General features: G+C 41.6%; 1 protein-coding gene across 1 annotated transcript; it reads right to left on the bottom strand.

Moving 5' to 3' along the window:
* Positions 1–1,751: 1,751 nt before the first annotated feature.
* Positions 1,752–16,516, bottom strand: LOC131561050 (pancreatic triacylglycerol lipase-like). Its single transcript, XM_058810135.1, has 14 exons — positions 16,445–16,516; positions 13,136–13,215; positions 12,716–12,764; positions 11,800–11,954; positions 11,228–11,353; positions 9,445–9,579; positions 8,318–8,426; positions 7,071–7,190; positions 6,703–6,822; positions 4,924–5,042; positions 4,662–4,791; positions 3,571–3,682; positions 3,074–3,241; positions 1,752–1,853 (listed from the first exon to the last, which is right to left on the bottom strand). The coding sequence occupies exons 3-14, from the start codon at positions 12,762–12,764 to the stop codon at positions 1,790–1,792; spliced, it is 1,407 nt and encodes a 468-aa protein (XP_058666118.1). The 5' UTR covers positions 13,136–13,215; positions 16,445–16,516; the 3' UTR covers positions 1,752–1,789.
* Between the last annotated feature and the right edge of the window lie 389 nt (positions 16,517–16,905).

Genomic DNA, 16,905 nt, shown 5'->3' with positions numbered 1-16,905 from the left:
GGGTGTTTGTTAAAATTACACGGGCTGCTGAAGTGGCTATGGCAGAGGATAATGCTGAGAATATCATAACTGTCAAAACAATTGTGTAGGCAAGAACCTGCTTATTCCAAGATAATGGAACAAAAGACAAAGGAGAAACTCTTCTGCAGTGTTAGGAAGTTAATAACCCTGATGAGGTTTCCTCAGCAGGAGGCACTGAGATCAGGACACCAAATCCTAGGAGACACAAACAGGGAAGGCAGAAGGAAGCAGGGGATGCCAGAGGGATGGGGGCTACATGAAAACCCAGCATCAGACACCGGCTCCCCTGTCCGTGGCTATTCATAAACCCAGAACTGTTTATCTTCCTGGAGAGGGTTTGTGTGCTCCTCCAAGGACTGGATGAAGTGTGAAACCTTCTGTTCCTGTGGCTGGATCCTCTTCCTCCTGCCCAACTGCAGCCATGGAAAGCCAAGGAAGGCATTGCAGGAGCAACCCAGAGCTGGACTTAGCAGAGCCTGATGCAGGACAAAGAACTCAAATCCTTGTATTTATTAGGCCTGACTCTATCATTCTATGACTATAAGACTGACCACTTTTGGGAAAAACTGGAGACAAAATAAATGTCAGCTTTTAAGAGTCCTTCAGGACAGCATTGGCTGGGAGGAAAGCACACAAAGAGAACTCTGCTGTGTGCTTGCTGCTGCACGGGGAGAGAAGGAATGTGACAGGGGGAATATTCCAGGAATTCAGCAAATTCAACCAGCCTGGTGTTGAACATTTCCAGAGATGGGGCACCTAACACCTCTCAGGGCAACCTGGGCCAGTTTTAACACTCCTGTTATACAGAACTCCTTCCATACATCTAATCTAAGTCAAATAGTACCTTTTAATCTGGGCAAGAAGCAGAAGTGCAATTTAGAAGGTTTTAAAGCATAAAAGGAAGCCTGCATGTCTCTGACTAAAACTGAAATTGCTGGAGGATATTCTCTTCAGTTGTGTCAAAGCAAGGAGCACTTTGGCTTTTATATAAAGTACTTACTTCAGCCCAGAGCATGCCCATAGGTTGTTAATCTTCAGTGCTGATGTTTCTTTGTCTATTATTCACATCCCCTATCTCCTTCCCATCACCCTGTGAGGGCTGGCAGAATGCACTCAATTAAAAAAACAAACAAACAACAACAACAACAAAAAAACACCACTGTTTTTTTCTATACTAGAAAAGTAGTGCTCCAACCCAAAATAAATTGGTTTCCACCTCCACCACTACACAGAATGTAAAGCCCTGCTGGGGGTTGATGTCCTTCAGGACAGGGTGTTTTGGGTGAGGAAAGCTCACCCAGAGAGACCCAGGAGAGGTCAGGAGATACTGAGAGAGGGTCCCCAGGAGCAGTAGATGTGTGGAGCAGCAGATCCCCAGCAGTTCTGTGAGGTTTTATCAGTGCAGATGAGATTCCTCTGGCAGCAGAGGAGACAAAGCCCCCTTGTCCAGCAGAATGCTGAGGGACACGAGGCAGGATTGCATGGGACAGAAATGAATTTGTTTCTGTTACCTGCCCCCTTTCCTCTTGCTTGAAATTGTTTTGAAACAGGCTGAAAGCAGCGGAATTCTTCAACAGGTTTTGGCACATTCACTCCTAAAGCCACTCTAAAAATTCTGTCTCTAGAGAGGCATCCACAGACTTAACCTCTGCCTCCCAAACCAGCCAAACCCCACCCCAAACAACACACACCATCAGTAACACACATTCCAGTGTTTTCTGCATGAGTAGCTTTTATTGGCAGCAGGATTTGGGATCTGAACATGCTGTTAGCAAGCAGTCAGAGTCTGCAGGACATCCTCCCTCACGGTCTCAGAGCCACAGAAATGGAACCTGGGGAGAAAGGAAAGGAGAGGACCATGAGCTGCTGAATTATACAGGTGGATTTACACTGATGGTAACACAACCTGATCTGTCATCTCAGACAAATGAACAGAACAAACTTTGAGCTTCCAAATTTGAAATATAACTGCTGGGGAAAGCATTGATAGACTCTATTCCTTCTGCTTCATTGCCCACCTTGCTTTAACGTTACAGTTTTGGGGTTTTTCCCCAGATTTTGTGCTACCATCTCCATAGAGATGACCACAACTATTTGTGCAAAGGCCATAAGTCAGTAGAAGGGTGAGTTCCTATTGCAATATATGTTACACTATCTACAGAAATACACTTTGTCAGCAATGTGCTTTGGTGACTGGAAATTACAACCTGACTTAGGACCTCTGCTTCAAGGTGAGTTCAAGTGCTGCTTGGCTGTAATAATTTCACTTTGCTTGAAACTGTTTCCACCTCCCATGTTGTCTTTTAAGAGATGGAATTTTAACTGCTCATTTGAAAATAGAATAAATAAAATTTAAACTGTACCTCCTGTTCTAGATACCAACTCATTATGTGGATAAAATAAAATAACTGATCAAGAAAATGAAGGAATTCATGTTTGAAAGTCCAGGAAAATTACTAAAACTGGATCAGTAAACCATGCTTCTATAATCTGAACATCCATGTTGTGCTTTACAAAGTCTACAGAATTCAATTTTGGCCTTTTTCCCTCAGCTTTATAGGTAGCTTTTCAGTAGGCTCTGTGTTACTGTTCCTCATTGGAAAGGTGGATTTTTTATCACCATCCTCTTTCGTCAGTCATGACCTTTAGGGGTCATCAATACCAATGGAATACTTGGCTGGTTCCAGCTGACAGTGAATCAGACCCACAAATAATCTGTTTTTATGGACAGAAGGAGTTTGGCAAGAATGATGCTGACAGTCCAAGCCAGCATTAATTTTTCTCACCCAAAGGGTTTTACAGAAAGTTTGCTCTTCTAAAGCCTGGAGAGATTTTCAGTTTTTCTTTGAGGTTATTTAAGGCAAAGGGTTGAAGTAGCAGTGAATAGAACTGTGGATGAACAGTGTCTTGAAAGGAAGGAAAGAAAAGGTTTCCTTGAGAATCTTCTCCTTTTAATGCATTAAATAACTTTTCTTGTGGAAAGGCTTCCACTCCACTTATAATTTTGTCACCTATCTTCTCCAGTAACTTTCAAGACTTTCACAATACTTACTCTCTTCTAGTTTGCCCAGCTTCCACTGTGATGGTTGCAGCTCCCAGTTTAGGAAGAGTTGGGTTGACCCAGTTGTTGTTCCAAAGGAATTTAACCTTGGTAACTTCTCCTACATTAACTTCTGCATCAATGTAGGCTGTGTAAGTGTTGCCTGGTTTGAGGTTACCCCTGTGAAAAACAGCATTTTATGGATGTGAGGCATGGCAACATTTACTGTTAATTACCAGTCTTGTCAAAGGCTCTGCTGTGGTGGCAAGAGGGTAGGAATTCAGCAGAGAGACAACATTTATCCCATTATATGGCAGCAACATTACTGCCAGATTTCTGATGTAATTCATCCTAAATCATTTATTCAGAGGCAGCAAAGGCAGGTGGGCCTGAAATGCTGCCTTTTTGTTTCTCTCTTCATAAGACCAATTAAAACAGAATTATTAATTACAAATACAAATTAAGGGTTCTAGAAGAAAAGTTTCTTTTCTATTGAATTTTTAACTTACTTGGTGATCTGGTGCTGCTTTGTGTTCCCACCTGTGCCATAGAGGGCCACATTTACGTATCCTTCTAATTTGCTCTTTCCAGAGAGGGTCACAGAAACTTTGTACCTCCAAACTATGCAGAAGAAATAGAATTAGTTTGACTGTACCCAGGGAGAAACAGTCCCCAAAACATCAAATTCTAGGGTTTTTTTTCTTGTGCGTCTGTACAGTATAGTTGAGAGCAGAAAATATAAAACACCAGTGAATCAAATCTGTTATGTCCTAATGAGATCAACATGAGAAACAGAAGATGTTTGTGTTACTTTCTGGGAGAGAAAAAAAGAGAAAACTAGTCCATATTGTAGTAAATACTATACAGATCTCAGCATTTTGACCATTAAGGTTTTCACACCGAGTGAAGCTGGAAATAAAGGGGTGTTAGGGATAAATACAGATACAGAATCTAAGCAGCATGAAAGAATTCTGAAGCTCCAGGAAAATAATTTTTGTTGGTGGGAACTTCCTTTTAGAGTGCAATTACCAAAAGGAGCTCAAGGAGATTCTGATTTGTGCTTACAAGAGCAAACTAAGCAGTGTGTTGTGAGAGCTGGCATTTAGGATAACTGAGGCTGTAAAGGAGCTCATCTTGTCCATCCAACAGCTGTGATCAGCTTGTTCTTGGCCTTTGTCAAATGGAGTTTTTGGTATCTCCAATGGTGGAGATTTCCCAGCTTCCCTGGACCCCTCTTCCTGCATTAACCATTGTGTGATTTGTTGTAATTTTCATACTATTGTATGTGCCATTGTGATGTAATTTTCATTCTATTCAACAAGAAATTTCCTTTCTGCAACTTCTGTTCATTGTCTCTCCTCCCTTCTCCTTGAACCTTGCAGTTCTCCAAACATGTCAGTAACCTCCACTAGACTCCAGAGTTTGTCAGTGTCTTGTCCTGTAGGGCCCCAAACTGGCATTAGTGATGGGGCAAAAGAAGAAAAAGCATGAAGAACAGAAGAGACTTTGCACTGTGATGAGATCTGCTAAAGCTAACTGTCAAACGGGAAAAGAAAATTTTTATGAGGAGTAGGTAGCAATGGAAGCATTCAAAACTCACGAGGAAAATCCTTGGCCTCTCTAGTATTCAGGTAAAGTTTTGTGAACTCATTTTTAACCTGGTCCTTGAATCTGTCTGCATAGTGACCCATAGTTGGGCATCCTGCTTCTGGGCATGGGAAACAGCTTCCCTAGTGAAAACAAATACATCTATTAATAACATTATCCAGCCAGACAAGGAAAAGGAAAAAAAATTAGTCAAAGGATTTATTTTTAATAATGCTCTCAATAGGATCCATCCTGAAGCTCTGAGAAATACTTACTTCTTTAAAAAGATCATATGAAGCACAAGCATAGCCTAAAAATCCGTCAGGGTAGACGATACTGTCCGAGTAGTACTTGTAACTCCTCAGGTGATTGCAAGCCACAAAGTCCCGAGTTCCTGTGAAAAGATGCCCCCAGGTTGGTTCTCCTTTTCTCTTCCCACTCAAGGAAAGAAACCCACGTCACCGGGATGCATTGTTCCTCCTCAAAAAGCATCACCGGGATGCATCGTTCCTCCTCAAAAAGCATCACCGGGATGCATCGTTCCTCCTCAAAAAGCATCACCGGGATGCATCGTTCCTCCTCAAAAAGCATCACCGGGATGCATCGTTCCTCCTCAAAAAGCATCACCGGGATGCATCGTTCCTCCTCAAAAAGCATCACCGGGATGCATCGTTCCTCCTCAAAAAGCATCACCGGGATGCATCGTTCCTCCTCAAAAGCTCATCTCAGTTCTTGGAGAATCAAACGTGAGGTTGGAACCTTTCTCGCTCCGGATGCGCTCACCCCAAGGGATGATTCCCTAAGGGATGTCACTGGCTCAACAGGTACAAAATGCGAACTTGAAACGCTTTGTGGAACCGACTGTGCAGCCCAGCCCAGCCCCTGCCCCTCAAAAAACCCTCTTATTCAAGCAATCTGACCGAGTTTAACAATAGAAACCAGAGCTGCCTGCAGCAGGTCTTTTGTAGGCAACAGTTTCATTACCATAACAAAAGAAAACCAAATGAAAAGTATTTAACAGTGAACTTCCTAGGGCAGTGCAGATTTGCTCCAGCTGAGGGCTTCAAAACAAAATTATTATTATTTGGGGGGTACTTAGGAAAGGGAAACTCTTAAAATTAAAATAATGAATATATTATTTTCCTTTGTGTTGCCTGTATTTTCCCGACTTCAGGTTAAAAAGAAGACCATATACTACGCAGTTATTTCTTTGTGCTTTAATTCCCCATTATGATAACAAGTTTAGTCTATTAAAAAAAAAAGGGGGGCAAGAATGAAAAAGTAATGCCTCCAGCTGCATTGAATGAAACCTGGAGTAAAAAGCTAGCGATCGCAAATCAGAAAATGGATTCCCAGAGTTTAAGTTGTTTGCAGTAGTGTAAGAAAGAGCTCAGAAAATGTACTCAAAAATCTCCACAGCAGAAATCTTTGGGGTTTTATTTTTTTTTTAATCTTATGTGCAATTTAATTTTAGAAATATTCATAGGAACCCTCTGATACTTAGAGATTTTATAAGAACCACATTAAACAACAAAGAACAGTGTATTTGAGCAACTACGTGCCAATCTTTTTTTAGCTGCCTAAAAATAGGCACAATGAGATCACTTCAATGCAACTCCGGTTGTAATCTGTAACTTAACAAGGAATCAAATTAATGCTCTGTCTCCGAAGAATTTCAGCCAAAGACACTCTCCGAGGAGAAGCTGTGAGCATCTTTGCTCAATTCCACCAGTGCTGCTGCTGGGCACTTAGGCACAAAATGCAATGTGCTCTTAAAAGACCCTGCAAATGTTTGGCACAGCTCCAACAACTTTTGTTTCTGATATTAGATCCTTTAGAGGAAACACATTTTCCAGAGGCAAACCCTTTGTCTTGTTTATTTTTTAATAAGCTCTGGAAAAGTGGCATGTTTTGAGCATTGTAACAGCTTCAGTGCAGCCTGCAGCTGGTGGATAATACACCAAAAGCTAATGTAAAACACCTGAATTAAGGCAAGATAAGTGCCTGCACTTTGAGGGCTCCCCCTGCATTCATAATGCAAACAACACCCTTACCTTCCCAGATGCCATCGAGATCTACGATCTGTGAAATGGGGTTCTTGTCACAGCCGGGCATCTCAACTCCTCCGTTTGGATAAAAGTCAAGATGTCCTACAGCTGGCGCCATGCCAAAACCTGGAGCATTAGAAACGGGGGTAAGCAAGTTTTAAATGAATGTTGTCTCATACCTGTAGCTGCTGGCTCCACGTTTGCCTGTGCACGGTGCTTTAGGACAGGAGCTGTTAGTGACTGAAGTGGTGAATTTGCTCTGTTCTGCCCCAGAACAGCCTTGGTGAACAATCAGGACACTGAAGTGCCACAGGGCATAGATAATTCAGTGCAGTAAATAATACATAATCAGTAGAGTAGAGCTGCATACACACCTAAGTTGGGGATTGTAGGAGCTGTGTCTGTGTGGATAACGTCAACAAATTCTGCATCAGATTTATCCAGTCTGACTTCAATTGGAGTGCCTTGAAAATAAGGTTGTGCAGGGTCCAGTCCTGAGAGAAAAAGAGTAGTGTTATGTATGAATAAAGAAATGTAGTGTAGAATCATTTTACATATTGATGGTATATAATGAATGTCACAAATATAGCTGCCTGTGGTTCTTATATCTAAGTAATATTGGCATTAATAAAATGAGAATATGTGCTCTCAACTTCCAAGTGGCTTTTCTCCCAGGAAGTCACCTGTGGAAAGCCTATTAAATTTCACTGCTTTACATACTTACAGCAATACTGAATGCCAACACTTAGAATTAACTTTTTTTTCTTTTAATTGAACTTCTCTTTAATAACCCTGCTCAAACTGAGGTTACTGTGTCTGCATCCCAAGGAACTGATCCATCTGGGTGGTTTCTAGAGTTCCTTGCTTGAGAGTACTCAGAGGAATTTGTGCTGATAGCACCCCCTGCTTGGAGGTGTTGAAATGTTGAAGCCTGCCTATGTCAGGCTCCAGATTTTGGGAAAAACATCTCGTTTTGAAGCAATGAGCTTTGCTTTTGAACCTAGCAGAAAATGGAATCAATTTGCTTCCCAAATTGCTGCAGCAATTTCAGGTGCTTGTAAACTCTTGCAAATTGCACAGCTTTTGCTGCCTTATACTTGCATCTCTTCTTGTCCCTGGGCAGCTTATTTTGGGTTTGCTTTTAAACTGAATTTTTTAGACTATTAGTCCAAGTTTCACCAAGCCTGAAATCCCCAAGGAAAAACAACAATTGAAAAGGGTTTTGTTAATAATGTCCAAAATTATCTTTTATCCATGAAAGGCCACTCTGCTTAATGCACAATGCCCTTGGCATTGCCTACATGATGAATAAGGAGCTCAAACCCACAGCTTTAACCTCTGGAAGTACTGAATTTAAAAAATCCCTTTGCTGTAACATGTGCAAGGAAAATAATAATCACACTCTTTCCCCCACTTAGCACAGCCCTGCTCCTTGGGGTACAGTGTGAAAGGAGCATAATATTCCAATTGCCCTGACTGTGCTGCAACCCAGAGAAGCAATCACAGTGGGATGATTCAGAATGAATGTCACAAATATAGCTGCCCATGATTCCTATATCTAAGTGATGCAGGCATTAATAAATTGAGGATGTGGGGTTTGGGAGGTGGCTGCAGCACTGACCTGTGATTCTGCTGATGCCCGGGGACCTGCGGCCGGCCTCGCCCGCAGCGTGCGCTCCCAGGCTGTGGCCAATGATGTGAACATCAGCTGGGGAGTACCCGTACTCCTCCTGACAAAACAGCAGAAAACACACATTGCCATGCCCCTCTGCATCAGCAGACAGCAACAGGGATGACTTGAAAGGGGCTGGGAAACTATAATTTTTCCTGTTGGCTCAGAATCTCCTCTAGAGTTTCAGCGTCTCTTTGCCAGTTAGTTCTGTCCAACACAGAGATTTTTCCAAACCTCCTTATTTAGCTGCTGCCCTGGCTTGGAGTTTGTTATAACTCCAGACAGCTCTACCAAGAGTCCTGAGGGACTCTGGATCCTTCCAGAGGGCCTATTAAGGTTCACAGAATAAACCAGGCAGGAACTCTTAGTTACACATGGCAGGTTAAAGCACCACTCCAAGCTGGAGGAGGCCATGAGATGAGAAATGCCTTCAGCCTTTTTGGACAGGAATTCAGTAGCTGCAATGCAGATGTGGAGAGTGAGAGGTGGGTCAGAGCACTGCTGGACCCAGCACACTCTCTGGTTTTAGTTATTTATAGTTCTTTTATGGGAAATTTGTGTTGAAAGCAATTAGATTAAGAGAAGGCTTCAGACCAAGGTTCACTTGCCATGTGAAGCTGGCTGCAAAAGGAGCCATTCCCTGTGGTTTGGGCACTGTCCACCACAGCTTTCCCTGGGGCAGCTGGTGGGTCCTGCTTGTCCCCAGCCAGTGCTGCCAGCTGGTTTTATGGTGTTCCTGTGAGCTCACTGGTTGTCTCCATGAAAAAGAAGTTTGCTAATCCATTATTTCTGCATATTTAGTTTTACACTGCATTGTTAATATCTACAGAATAACTCTTTGGCTGTACTATGAGAATTTCCTTTAGCATTTCCTCTCCTTAAGCTGGCATGCCTTTCTGCTATCACATAATATTCTCCTTTTAAACAAAAAATTGCGCTGCTTGCTTTCAGCACAACTGACAGTGGAGTAGAGGACAATATTTTCTGCTGGTTACACCCGCATTTGTGAAAGCTCCAGAGCTGTATTTCTTTGACATCAGTATTACAGAACAGCTTTAGGAGCAGCAGTCTCTTACCTTGAGGACGTTCACAAAATAAGCGATTTCAGCGCCCACGATGCGGACGTTGTTGGCAGCCTGGGTGTATGAACACATTGCACCTCTCTGCCAGTTCACACAGATGCAGTTCACATCTTCCACAGTAAGCATCCTCTGTTTTGTAAAACAAAAGGAAAATCCGTGGTAAATACCGTATGGGATCAGTTCATGTTGGTCATTGTGGCTCAGCTACTAAAGCTTGTGTGAACTTGTGTGAGAATGATTTGAAAACCAAAGCTGTAGCATGGATGTGTGCTCAGAGGGGTTTGTGTGATCACACAATGCTGGAAGAGGGTAATATGTAATGCAGTAATCATTTCAAATACCCACAGCAGTATTTTTTACAGAAAGGAGAACAATATCAATAATGAAATGTTCAATTTTTATTTTCAAACAAACTCGGTATGTAACACTAAATAAGAGCTCTACTTATGCACCCATTCACTTCAGTGATTTGAAAGTACTACTTTAACTCAAATTCAATTAGAATATTTTTGATAGTTAAAATCAATAGTGGTTTTCTGATGCAGATTTGTAAGAAAGAGAATGTGTTTTTATAACATGGTGTATAAAGTGTTGGTGTTCATTTCAGATTTATGGCTCTATCTGGAAATATGTATATGCAGGCAGAGACTTTGCCACAGAATGAGAAGCTTTACTCTTCTCCATTGAGCTGGATTGTTTGGCTAAAAGTATTTTGTTTTAGCAGCTGAAGTATATGGCAACAACAGACAAAGGACAAAAGAGGCAATAAAAGTGTGACCATACCAGAAGTGGTAAAAATCAATTTGCAGATAGGATTGTTGCTTAATGGGAAGGGAAGCAAGTAACAGATAGACATAGGAGGATTGATGTATTCACAGTCCCCTTTGCTCTGCTCTTTGTTGAAAAGATTCACTGAGACCAATTTGTTTCTAAATATGAACTAGAGTATTGTGATAAAACTCAGGCTACCATAATAGATGAAGAATTTAAGGATTTATCTCATGCCTCTACATCCTGGAAAATTGATCAAATGGATTTAAGGGACAAGCTGAAAAATATATTGTGAGCTGAGCTATCTCATTGATTGTGAAGTTCCAGGAACAAACCTCTATTTTAAAATGCAAAATGTAAGACAGAAAATTATAAAAGCATCAATCTGCTTCTGATACTTGAAACAAATTATTAACTGACAAATCCAACAATCATCCATCCTTTTTCTTTTGATCTGGCATCAAAAAGAAGCAGGCAGTGGGAATGCAATAAACATGAAATACCTTGATTTTAGTTTCACGTTGTTCCTCATAGTGTTCTCATAAGTAAAACAGGAATACATTATTTTTAAAAATTGTATTTCTGTTCATGATTGAAAAACCTTATCCTCTACGTGCCATCAACTGTTATTTTGCTCTGTGCTGCATGACTCTGGGGCCTTGATTAGCTCCAGCAGCAATTAAAAGCATGTTTGGAGGACTTGAGAAAACCACAAGCTGGAATTGCACTTTGCATAGGGACAGAGTTAGGAAATAATTTATGGAATTAGCACAAAACTCAATAAAGCAAAGTGCTTTACTACATCCAGTGCTCATAGCAAGTCCTGGATTGAAAGCTTTATTTGAAATGCTCCTCTTAAGATCCCTTTGGATGCACATTTTTATGAAATTTTTGCTTTCTTATCGCTACAAATACCATGAGAAAAATTGGTTAGAAATGGGGAAAACAAACAATTTATATGAATGTGTTTATAAATGTAAACTAAGGGTGTCCCTGTTGTACCTACCTTGCACATGTCTGCCAACCAGGTTTCTTCTCCATTGTCTACAAATCCATGTACAATAAATCTGGTCTTCCTGCTTGCCTTAAAATTTGAGGCCTTGATTGTTGAATTCTCAACAGCAGACAGCTCCTACATTAATGTAAATTAAAAAAAAAAATTAGCATAGCTAAGAACTTAATAAACCTTTAAACCTGCTTTCTGTAAATAAGTTCTCAACATTGCAAAGACCTGAACTGTGCTTATCTGTGCAGGTGTTTAAAAGTTTTGCAATGTTGAACTCATCTGCAAGAATTCACATGAAGGTTCACGTGAATTCAAACCAAGCTTTGACACCCATCTTAAAGCAAACAAGACTTCAGTGTGCTTTCACTTTATTTGTGGAAAAAAGTTACCCCAAAATGCTCAGTTTCCCAGTAGTTCTCAGTGGGGACCCTGCCAAGGAGCTGGAAGAGGTGTTCTTTTGAATAAAGTGGAAGTTTGGCCATTTTTAACACTTTTCAAGAACACAGCTGGAGTCTGTTTAATTACAAGTTTTGCATGTGATGCACCAATGTTTAAACCACAACAGTTCTTACCTGAAAGTTATCCATGTTCTCTTTAGTGTACAGGAGGAAGTGAGTGTCTACACTCTCTGGTTTCCAGGGCAATTTGTAGATTGGCCTTTCTGCAGTCCCAGACCATGGTATATCGTCTGTGAAGCACCCAAGCCTATCATAGCAAACTTCTTTGCCTGTAGCATGAAGACCAAAAACAAAAAAGTGTGGATGAGCAGAGAAATGGAGCAGTCAGAACTAATAGCATGGCTTGGGGGGGGTCTTTTTTTTTATTCTAGAAAATCCCACAGTTTACAGAAATCCAAGACCAGCAGTTGCCCTATCCTAGATCTTCAGGAGTTGCAGTTTATCCCAAGGAGAGAAGCCACCCTATTTCTCATCAACAAAGTCTTCAGAGGACTCCTTTGTGGTATCCTTGGGTACCCTCTCCCAGCTGTTTGCTTTGCCCAAGGCAGAGACAGCTGATGAGTTTCTCCTGATGCCAAGCCAAAATATTGCTGATAATCAGCAATAATTTGAGACAGTGCTGAACAGCTGAGTGCACGTGGGAAGTCTTATAGCACACAAGCCAGTGTCTTCTGCTGAATACAAAGCTATGCCCTCAGTAGACTGCCTCCCCCCTTGCCCTGGCTTTTTTTTCCCATTTCCATCATTAATAAGAGTACAAGAAAGAATTCCCTATGTTTAGTAGAGCAGTAGCTTTGTTCTGAGATAGGAAACATCAGCTTTTCTTGCTCACTCTTAGGGCAGAATTCCCAGAGTGGGGAAGAAAGACAACACTCACACTCTCATCTCATCATTCCTCTATGGAAAAGTGAACCACATTAACCTCAATAAATAAGTTTTAAGGCACCAGGGTGTAGAATAACACCTAGAAAATAGGTGGAAAATACAGCAGGATAGAGAGGCAATACAAACACTAACCCCATATGCTTACCTTCTGCTGCGCTGAGCAGAAACAGGGCAAGAATCCAAATTCCAAGCATCTGGAACAGTGGAAAAAGAAGCAGCTAGGATTTGCTAACCCCCTCGTTTAGCAAGCACACTCAGCCCCCTGGTGCTGAATTTTCTCGAGGTGAACAGAGTTCTGCGGGATGCATCCCTGACTGCTGTGTGCCAGACACACTCTGTGCCAGTCAGCTTTGCTCCATTAGATATTGGGGGCCATAAATATAAAAAAGCATAACTTAAATCCAGGCTAATTTTTTCCCCTTCTAATCAAATGTACAGGAGCTTCTTTAGAATTAGCATGAGGATTAGAGAACATGAGCTGCCATTGCCCTCCACGCTCCTCTGCTGTGAGAAGCCACAAATCTGACAAGGTACAAGGAAAAAACCCCAGACCTGAACTACTTACGATGGAGTCTTGGAGCTCCTGCCACTAATGTGTGAACATTGCATGTGCTTTTATAGTCCCCTTTATCCTTGGAAAGGTTCCTAGAAAGATAGGAATATTTGTTTCAGATGATAGTTTATAGATAAACTGGCAAACAACTTTATTGGTTGGTTTCTCTGATAGCTCCAATATCCATGGACATAGATTTCTGCAATCAGTGAGCTGGCTCCCACAATATGTTTGGAGGTCCAGAGGCTGGTAATTCCCAGGCAGAATTACCTCTCTGGGTAATTCCCAGAGAGGCCCATGAAAGATAATTATATGGATGTGTGTGTCTTGTCTTGGCTGGGAAGGCTTTTATTTTTGGTGTTGTATAGTTGGGGTGTAGGAGATCTGCTGGGGGAGTTAGTAGAGAACCACATCATTTTTAAGCTCCAGTCCTCACCCTGTATCAAGTGACTTCAGATGTGAAAAGCTCCTGTGTTTTCTGGGTCTTTTGAGGAAGGCTTATCCCTTTTGGAAAACTCTTAGTGGGCTTGGTACACTCTTTTCATAGTGAAAGAGTCTGACCTTCTCCAGGCATCCCTTTAATTTCCTTGCTGAATGAAGTAGATGCAGGACAGTTGTGTAACCACTGGGATCCTTTCTGTACTGCCCATGAAACACAAGATTTGAGAGAAGTTCTGAGAGATTACTGAGATTAACAGTTGTGTAACCACTGGGACCCTTTCTATACTACCCATGTAACACAAACTTTGAGAGAAGTTCAGAGTGGTAAACTGAGAGCAAACACACTGGAAATATATACAAATGACATGCAGAATTGCCCTGGACACTGGGGTATGGCTGGAATGTTACAAAGCGCTGTAGATTGTTCTAGTAGAAACATAACTAAAAGGTGAAAAGCAGCCTGTGCAAAATGCACAAGACAAGGTCTGGCAACCCCTTGGACCTGTTTGTCTCTAGGAGAAGGCCCTAAGTGACCTCAAGAAGAAATGACACCTGAGCTGACTCCACTTAGAGAGTTTCATCAGCTTGGCTCTGCTTTATGTCCTTATGTTTGCAGAGTTGATGTTCCCTGATCTCCACTCTGGGAATGACCAAATGGACACCAGGTGTTCCACTGCTATCATCAGTGATAATGGAGTTTATTTCTTTAAACAGCTACATTTCATTTTTATTAAGATACCACCTTTGCTACTGATTTAGGGCTCAGTGTTCCTGTCTTTAGTTGAAGTGGGATTTTGGTTTGTTAATAGGTTTGTGTCAGTGGAATCAGCATATGTCCCAGTGCACTAACAAGATTTAACTCTTGTTCAAAATGACGGGGGAACAGTTTTTCCCACTTAATTTAAGAGCTGGTGGAAAAGATTTGAGTTAGGATTTTATCCATTAGTCTGCTGCTCTTATTCAATACTGTAATAATACAGGAGATGCTCTGTTTCTTGTGGTCCCACACTTGAGGGCTTTGGGAGGAGGATGGATTTTGATTTAAGAAAAGAAAAAAAGTAATAAATTAAGGCACAGCTATGCTTCTCCAGTCCTGAAGAAGGTATAGTCTGGAATAGGAAGCAGGCAGAGGAGAGACTGGATTTCTGGTGTTCAGGATGCTGAGGCTCTCTCTTGGGACACTGTGGAGCTTCCCAGCATTGTTCACTTTTCCTTGCCATGTGTCAGTTGCCTTGCAGGACTCAGAACTGCAGAGCTCTCTGGCTGAACCTCAGTCTTGTGTTTAATTATGCTTTAATGTTTTTACGCTTGTGTTTAATCAAGGATACAACAGGGCTGGGGTTTTTCTTTAAAAAAAAAAATCATTCAGAAGTCTATACTCATAAGTGTTTTCTCATAGTATTTCTGCCTCTATTTCTTAGAACTTTATCTGTCCAAGTGCTTCTATGCAATTTATCAAACATGGGGGAATGGGAGTAAATAAATTATTAACTCCTTCTTCATTAGCTCAGAGTTTGGGTTTTATACTTGGAAAAATATCCACTGCCTTGGTCTCTTACAGCTGCAGGAGGCTCATCATGCTGTGCTTTGCAGAGCAGTAATGGTCATTTTAAATGTGAAATGGTCACTGCCAGGTTTTGCAAAGCTGGTTACTCTAAGTTTCTCTTCAGGACTCTCAGTGGCCACTGCAAATGTTTGTGTTTGAAATTAAACAGCATCCAGGAGCTGGGATTCAGCGTTCAGTTCCTTCCAAAGAGGGGAGCAGTTGAGGTTTGCCTTGTCTGCCTTTCCAGGCAGGTGCAGTACAAAGGGCTGTGCTCACCTGCTGCAGGAATCACCTTGTGCTGCTCCTTGTGCTGCTCCTGCCCCATCCCAGAGCCTCTTCTGGAGGCAGGGCTCCTGTGTGGGGCTGCAAAACCCTCAACAGCAGCACAGGCTGCAGAAATGAGCTGTTTCAGACCTGCAGGGCTGCTCTCAGGACGTGCTGCCTCGAGAGTGTTTGATAATATCCCAGATTTATCTTTCAGTGTGGAAGGACTCAGCTCTTGCCTTGAGGAACAGGCATAGTGAGCCTGTGCACTGTTTGAATTGGATTTTAGTATCTGTGATTTCTGGTTGCTTCATAGTTACAAGCACAATAAACGTGGCTCAAACAGGAGAAACATTGACACGTGTGTTTGCAAAGAACTAAAAAAAACCCAAAGGGAACAACAATTTATTTTTTTTTAAGTTGCTTTAATTGTGTTTTGTGCCAAGATCTCCATGCACAAGGCTGAGGGTTTACTCAGCTGCCATGTACAGACCTTGGGCACCTCTAGCAAGGTGTGAGTAACTGAGGCTCTCCATATGCCACAGTTCCATGGCCACAAAGAGTTGACCTAGGTAGAAAAAAAACCAAAGCTTGAATCAAGATTTATCTCTTTTTGCCCAATGAAAAATGAAAGGGTGCCAGCTGTCACCTTGAGGGTTGTTAGCCCAACCCATAATCCCACTGAAGGCTTCCTAATAGCCTGCTGTAAAGATTATTAATATCTGCTATGAATAGCAACAAGGTGAATTTCCTTCTTTTGGGGAGCAGCTGTAAAATTTGAGGTTTAATATGCTTTGTCTCGGTTTGTAATTGTTTTGCTGTAGAAAAGCTAAACATTTCAAATTATTCATTGCTGTACTCTTTCCCAAACAGCTATTCCCTGGTGCATAGTCAAACATCTGATTTTTCTGATTTTTTTCTGTCTGAAGTGCAATGCCTTGTATTTTTCCTCATTGAAATTCACATTGTTGATTACAAACCACGTGTGAAATTTAAGACCATTTCTCCATCTTTTCTCACAGGGTTTTTTCAGGGTTTTGCCTTCTGACCTCTAAATGGGATACACTCACCTATGCCCATCTGCTCCATGTATTATATTGACTGTTTCTGCCCCCAGTCTTGCCCAGAGCAGAGAGAATATGGCTTTATTCCAGAGAAATTCAATTTTTGTAGTATTTCTGGGGTTGATTTCAACATCAAGATACTGTGTGTAAACATCATCTTGAGAGAGGTCTCCACTGCAAATAGAAGGAAAAAATGGCATCACTAAGTTTAACAGTTCAGAGATCAGTGAAATAAATCATATGCTCCATGTATTTTCACAATAGAAATTTTTTAACAATAGAAATTTTCATTTTTGGTGTTCTTTGGAAGAGCACAGGGCACTGGACCAGGGCTCTGATTGAGGAGAGGATGAAAAGCAGCACTGAACACTTTAAATGTGGCCATGGGGAGGTGACAGGAGTGAGACTGGGGCTGTCCCCAGAGCCACTGTGTCCTGAGTTTGCAGGGATCACTCACACAGAACTCA

Source organism: Ammospiza caudacuta, chromosome 9, assembly GCF_027887145.1.
Source record: "Ammospiza caudacuta isolate bAmmCau1 chromosome 9, bAmmCau1.pri, whole genome shotgun sequence".
Lineage (NCBI taxonomy): Eukaryota > Metazoa > Chordata > Aves > Passeriformes > Passerellidae > Ammospiza > Ammospiza caudacuta.
This window is presented reverse-complemented; position numbering and strand designations above follow the sequence as displayed.

What these genes read in the sequence shown, in the direction of transcription:
- LOC131561050 (XM_058810135.1), bottom strand. Translation starts at nt 12,764, where the DNA reads ATGCTTGGAATTTGGATTCTTGCCCTGTTTCTGCTCAGCGCAGCAGAA. An exon ending in ATTTTGTGAACGTCCTCAAG is followed by an intron (nt 8,427 to 9,444) that starts GTAAGAGACTGC and finishes CTGTTTTGTCAG; the next exon opens with GAGGAGTACGGGTACTCCCC. An exon ending in TCTCGATGGCATCTGGGAAG is followed by an intron (nt 5,043 to 6,702) that starts GTAAGGGTGTTG and finishes ATCTTTTCACAG; the next exon opens with GAACTCGGGACTTTGTGGCT.